The 7209-nt window shown below is 33.9% G+C and overlaps 1 protein-coding gene across 1 annotated transcript; it reads right to left on the reverse strand.

Annotated features, from left to right (window-relative positions):
- Nucleotides 1-4302: 4302 nt before the first annotated feature.
- LOC307058027 (ubiquitin-ribosomal protein eS31 fusion protein-like) lies at nt 4303-4828 on the reverse strand. The gene has a single exon (XM_079711355.1). It carries the CDS (start codon nt 4812-4814, stop codon nt 4347-4349), a length of 468 nt encoding a protein of 155 aa, XP_079567481.1. The 5' UTR covers nt 4815-4828; the 3' UTR covers nt 4303-4346.
- Between the last annotated feature and the right edge of the window lie 2381 nt (nt 4829-7209).

Raw genomic sequence — 7209 nt, forward strand, 5'->3', positions numbered from 1 at the left:
CTGACAGCCAATTCTGTAGTGATGAATTATTTTTTAAAAACCTTTCCCTGTGATATTTTTGGTAAGCAGTTAACAAATAACTACTCAGCTAATTTTTATGTATGCAATTATAAATCTTTGCTTTAGTTATATTTCACACCAAGTAAACTGATACATGTTTTTGATTGTATATGTACCTTCCCTACCTTTTCTTTCATTTGAATTTTCCAAAATAGCATAATTTTCCCAACATGAAAGTCGAGGATAATTTGAAGAAATGGCAAGGTTGGGAGCAAAATCTTAGGTTTATACCTGATGTCCTTTTTAACAAGCACTAATCAACGTTTAGAATTCCATTGCTACCTTTTCTTCAAATAGTAGAGCATTTGCCATCATCCCTCAAACTGTAATTCAAGGGGAAATTTTATTTGGTACCTCTTTCAATCTTCAGGTCTTTAAAAATCAAGGAAAATTCTTTTATTTCCTATATATTTCTTCCCCAAAGTAGATTAAGCATAAGAGAAAACTAGCTTGTTTATTTTCAAAATGGAATCAATTAAAAGTTTACATGGTATTGAAGTTTTATGTTTTAAAATGTTACTTTCATTTTAATTGTTATAACCATCTCAGGGTTCCAGAGTATATTATCAATAATCATTATGGTTTTCTGATTAATCAATAGTTTTAGGGTTAATCACTCTTGTAAGCTGTTTAATTTTGTATAAAACACCTAATGACAAATAGGTGAAGTCAGAGATGATCTAGTTATGGAAATTTAAGGTACACAGGAAGGGTGCCCGCCAAATAAATCAGTCTCCTTCAAAGACTGGAAAGAGAAACTTTGGATATTTTATTTTTTGCTTTTGAGAGTTCTACAGTCAATAAGAAGTACCAAATGAAGTGTAGATATCCAGCTAGTGGGGTCAGGGCTGCGACTTTCCCAGATGCAGCAGGAGGAGAGAAGAGGCTCAGTAGAAAGGGTGGAAGGTTAGATGAAGGCTAAATGGTTTTACCTTAAAATTTTGCCTCCAGCTGCACGGAAATTTTAAATATAACTCCATATTCTTGACTGAATCATGCTGTCCTCTCACTCACATCAAGTTGTTTTGGCTTAATTTTTCAGAATACTTTTCTTGTAATGAATTTCCATTATTCACCGTTGGGTGATTTCTATCTTGAGTTAATAAGAGGACAACAGTAGTTCTGTTTTAATGAGACCTTTTTTTCTCGTGTAGTTTTAAAAAATAATGGCTAACGTAAAGCATGGATACTTGGAATAGTTGACAACTTCTGTCCTCATGTATTTTACCAGTACCTTTACGTTCATATATATTCACAACTTCCCTCTACCTGCAGAGGCGGTTCCTAGAACAAGGGCTATTCTGTAGCTTTAGTAAATCCATAGTCTACTAAGGAATAAGAAAAAATGAAAGGCAGAAGTGTCTTTTGTTATCTGAACAACCTGTCCAATTTTCTCTTGATATTCTTTTATCCATTTTACTCATTATATGTCAGTAAATTATCACCCACAGAAAAAGCGATGAGAAAGTACAAAAAGGGTTTTGCTTTAAAATATATTTAGTTCTGTATAATGGTGCTTACCTTTGAAGATTCAGGTCTTATGTGAAGATTATTTATTTCTTGGGTAGTAAGGATTTATTTTTTTTGGCCCTGCAGAAGGTAGTTCAAACTCATTATTCTGTGGATTGTTATTCACTGGAAATATGTTGGACTAAAGTAGAAAATTAGAGTCTCTGGTGTAGTGAGTTCCTCTCTTTTCTGGTCTGTGCACTCAGGAAGAGAGCTGCTTCCCTTGCTTCCCTTTCTCCCCTGTGGAGCCCTTACTAGGATCTGGAACTGGAATGGAGATTCCACCTTCCTTCTTTCAATTGAATTAAGCCTTTCACTTTTGAGGAGGCTGTATAAGGTTGGTCTTTTTAAACAAGCTTTTACTGACAAGAGAATACCTGAGGCCAGCTCATTACTAGACAATAGTAATGACTGCCCTTCAGATAACGATTTTTTTGGTCTGTTTGGGACCATATCTTTCACAATGTCAATGCAAAAATTTCACTGGACAAAGTTAAACAAGCAAGGAAGATTATTCTGGCTCTTGGAATTGGGCATAGAAGCTGAACTCAACTCCCCTGAAACAAATGATGTGAGTGTCTTTAAGCGCTGGAGGACAGGAAGGAGGGGGATTGATCCATGGGATGTGTCTGCACATTGAATATGCAAATGGTTTCCTTTATGATTAGATCATCGGTGTTAACTAATTGGTGCCCATCTAAATTAGGCTTCTATCCTCCCACAGAAACTGGGAAATAAGGGCACTATATTCTAGATGATTACATTTCAAAGAGTTGGCCCCAAGGTCTTAGGAAAGTCATTCCTGGGTTATAGCAAGAAGATTTTTTAAAGGGGCAGAGAAAGAACTGACAATGACAAGTCTTCTAAAGTAAATGCTCTAAGAACAGGATCACCAGGGGCCTAGAGTTAGGAAGAAGCTTATTTAAGTTTCATTAGTCTGAGGGCCTTCTTGGTCAATAATAAACATAATTTCTGCTCATATTGCACCAGCCATGAAGTCTCATCAGTTCTCAAACAACCAATTTAAATATCTGTACTCTTTTGGCGGAAGCTTGAACTGATATGTATCTCTATGGTCGGTCTATAAAATATTCTAAATAAGTGAATAGTGTAAGCTAAATGTTTTCAGAACATTTTAAAATTTATTGAACACATTTTAAAGTATACTTTAAGTTCTTAAATTACACTCAATTTCATGTCAGCATTTGTTTAGAAATTACAACTCTTTCCTATCCGTTAAAACAAATCCCCTAACACCTCTACTACATTTTTTACCACCTTCGTTCATCAAAGAACTAATGATTTTTAAGAGTAATTCTATAATCTCTCATTTTTACTATTTTGGTTCCTCTAAATTAAAAACATACTATTGAGCCTGTGATTGTAATATAGCTGTAATATATCATATATATAACTCAGATATTTTAAACTTAAAATATTAAGTATTTATAATTTGAAGAAGAGAGCAAGCGAGCAACTAGTCTGTTAGAAAATTTAAGTTTGTGTGTGGACAGAGGACAGAATAAGTATTGTTATTTTAACTATTATATTAATATTCTACTAGCAAATGTGTCGTTATTCATCAACACTTAGGACAAATATTACCCAGCAATAACTGAGTTTGGTGTTACTCTTTGAGTGGAACAAAGATTTTAGTATATTTAGCCTTCCTTTCACACTCTCTTTTAGTCCTTGGAAGCAGCTCTCAGTATGATACTCTGTCTATAGTGGCATTTTCAGTATATATAGTGGCATTATATATACTGCCAATATAGTGGCATTTTCAGTACCTTGCCATAAAGAAAAGTTATTTGCATGTTTCATTTCAACAGAGTGAAATTCAGGTCCCTGTAGTCTCTTTTTCCCTGGTTATTTAAATATATCTTAATATATTAAGGGGTTACTTAATACCTACAGTTGACCCTTGAACAACGTAGGAGTTAGGAACGTTGACCCTCTGTGCAGTTGAAAATCCTCATAAAACTTACAGCCAGCCCTTGGTATCCTAGTTTCCTCTATGTCCACATCACATCTACAGATTCAACCAACCGCAGATCATGTTATACTGTAGTATTTACAATTGAAAAACATTTACTATTGAATCCATGCAGTTCAAATCCATGTTGTTCAAGGGTCAACCATATTTTTTTCCAATTTTCTTTTAGTGTGGTAAAATACATATAAAATTTACCATCTTAACCATTTTTAGGTGTACACTTCAGTGACAATAAATACATTAATAATGTGCTACCGTCACCACTATCCATCTTCAGAACACATTTTATCCTGAAAAACTGAAACTCTATGCCTAGTAAATAATAACTCCCCATTGCCCTCTCCGTCCAGCCCCTGGAAACCACCATTCTACTTTCTGTCGCTATGATTTTAATCACTCTAAGCGCCTCATAATAATGGAATCAAAAAATACTTGTCTTTTTGTGGCTGGCTTATTTCACTTGGCAAAACGTTCACAAGATTCATCCATCCTGTAGCATACATCAGAAGTTTCTTCCTTCTTGAGGTTGAATAATATTCCATTGCATATATATATACACCATATTTCACTTACCCATCATCTGTAGGTGAACACTTGGTTTGCTTCCACATTTTGGCTATTATGAATATTGCTGCTATGAACATGGGTATACAAATATCTCTTTGAGACCCAGATTTTAGTTCTTTTGGGCATATACCCAGAAGTGGGATTGCTAATATATTGTCTTTCTTTTTTTTTTTTTTAGTTCATTAGTTCATGTCTTTTATTAACCAATATACAATCACTTGTCTTCTGGTTTGTTGAAACAATAGGTCAGACAACATTTGCCACAATAATGTCTGTCAAAGTGGCTGGCCATAAAAACTCCAGCACCACATTCATCTGAAGGGCACTCCCGACAAAGGCGACTGATTTTGCCATTCTCATCCACCTTATAGTATTTCAGGACAGCCAGTTTAACCTTCTTTCTCTTATGCTTGTTCTTCTTGGGAGTGGTGTAAGACTTCTTCCTTTTCTTAGCGCCACCACGAAGTCTCAACACAAGATAAAGAGTGGACTCCTTTTGAATGTTGTAGTCAGACAAAGTACATCCATCTTCCAGTTGCTTGCCAGCAAAGATCAGTCTTTGCTGGTCAGGAGGAATTCCTTCCTTGTCCTGGAGCTTGGTCTTTACATTTTCTGTTGTATCCGGGGGTTCGACCTCGAGAGTGACGGTCTTCCCCATCAGGGTCTTCACGAAAGTCTGCATATTGGTGGCGCTGCCACTGCAGATGGCAGATTTGAAAAGCTGTATTTCTATTTTTAATCATTGAGGAACAATCATGTTATTTTTCCACCGTGGCTATACTATTTTACATTTCCACCAACAGTGCACAGGGTTTCTAATTTCACCACATCCTTGCCCACATGTGTTATTTTCTGTTTGTTCATATAGTATATAGTAGCCATCCTAATGGGTTTGAGATGGTATTTCATTGCAGCTTTGATATTTCATTTCTCTAATGAGTAGTGATGTTGAGCATCTTTTCATGTGTTTATTGGACATTTGTATATCTTCGCTGGAGAAATGTTTCTTCAAGTTTTTTATCCATTTTTGAATTGGGTTTTTTTTTTTTTGTTATTGAGCTTTAGGAGTTCTCTCTATATATGATAAGAGATATTAATCCCTTACCATGTATATGATTTGCAAATATTTTCTTCCATTCTGCAGGTTGCCTGGCACTCTGTTGATAGTGCCATTTGATGCACAAAATTTTAACATTTTTGTTGTCCAATTTGTCTATTTTTTCTTCTGTTGCCTATCTCTTTAGTGTCATATCCAATAAATCACTGCCAAATCCAATGTTGCAAAGATTTTGTCCTATGTTTTCTTCAAAGAGTTTTATCATTTTAACTCTTACATTTAAGTCTTTGATCCATTTTAAGTTAATTTTTGCATATGGTGTTAAGTAAGGGTCTAACTCATTCTTTTGTATGTGGATATCGACTTTTCCCAGCACCATTTATTGAAAAGGCTTTCCTTTCCCCATAGAATGGTCTTGGTCCCTTGAGATTACATATGAATTTTAGGATGAGTTTTTCTGCACAAAATGTTATGGGAATTTTGATAGGGATTGCATTGAATCTGTAGATTACTTTGCATAGTATTGACATCACTTTGGGAAGTATTAATATTAAATCTTCCTATCCATGAACATGGAATTTCTTTCCATTTATTTATGTCTTCTTTAATTACTTTCAGCAGTGTTTTGTAATTTTTATTGTAAAAGTCTTACTTGGTTAATTTCTAAATATTTAATTCTTTTCGAGGCCATTGTCAATGGAATTTCCTTTTCAATATTTCATTGTTAGTATATAGAAATGCAGCTGGTTTCTGTGTGTTGTATTTGTATCCTTCTACTTCGATGAATTCATTTATTAGTTTTAACTTTTTTTTGCTGAATATTTAGAGTTTTCTACATTTATGATAATGTCATCTGTGAATACAGGTAATTTTATTTCTTCCTTTCTGATTTGAATGACTTTTTCTTCTTGTCTCTCTGGCTGGAACTTCCAGAACTTTTTTGAATAGAAATGACAAAAGTGAGCATCCTCACCTTATTCCTAATCTTAGGGCAAAAGCTATCAGTCTTTCATCATTGAATATGATGATTGTTGCATGGTTTTCATATGTGGTTTTTATTATGATGTGGTCATTTCTTTCTATTCCTAATTTGTTGGGTTTTTTTTTTTTTTATCATGAAAGGATGTTGAATTTTGTCAAATTCTTTGTATTAGTTGAGATGATCTTGTAGTTTTTTCCCTTCATTCTGTTAATATGGTGTATTGCATTGATTGAGTTTTGTAAATTGAATCATCCTTTCATTCCAGGAATAAATCCCACTTGGTGTATCATTCTTTTAATATGCTGCTGATTTCAGTTTGCTAGTACTTTGTTGAAGATTTTTATATAAAATTTCAAAAGGAATATTGGTCTATAATTTTCTTTTCTACTAGTATCTTTGTCTGGTTTTGGTATTAGGGTAATGCTGGCCTCAAAGAACGAGTTAAAAACTATTTCTTCCTCTTCAATTTTTTGGAAAAGTATGAGAAGTACTGGTATTAATTCTGCTTTAAATTTTTGGTAGAATTCACCAATGAAACCATCAGGTCCAGGGCTTTTCTTTGTTGGGAAATGTATGATAACTGATTCAATCTCCTTATTAGTTGTAGATCTATTCAGATATTCTATTTCTTTGTGATTCAGTCTAAATAGATTCTGTTTCTAGGAATTTGTTTAGTGTAAGTTATCCAATTTGCTGGCATAAAATTGTTCACAGTACTTGCTTAAAATCCTTTTTCTTTCTGTATAATTGGTAGTAATGTCTCCACTTTCATTTCTGATTTTAGTGATTTGAGTCTTCTCTCTGTTTTTTCTGAGTTCATTTAGCTAAAGTTCTGTCAGTTTTGTTTATCCAGGTCCCAGTAGTTCTTATAAGCAATTCCCAGCTTGAGCACATTCAAATTTTGAGTGTGTACTATGTGCCAAGCAATATATTAGATGTTGGGTTTATATTTTTAAAAAATATTTAAAAATGTATAAACATATAAAATATTTTTAAAGTGTATATCACTTTTTTGCTTTCAAAATGACCCAGTGGGGA

Source organism: Hyperoodon ampullatus (genome assembly GCF_949752795.1).
Source record: "Hyperoodon ampullatus genome assembly, chromosome: 9".
NCBI classification, from domain to species: Eukaryota; Metazoa; Chordata; class Mammalia; order Artiodactyla; family Ziphiidae; genus Hyperoodon; species Hyperoodon ampullatus.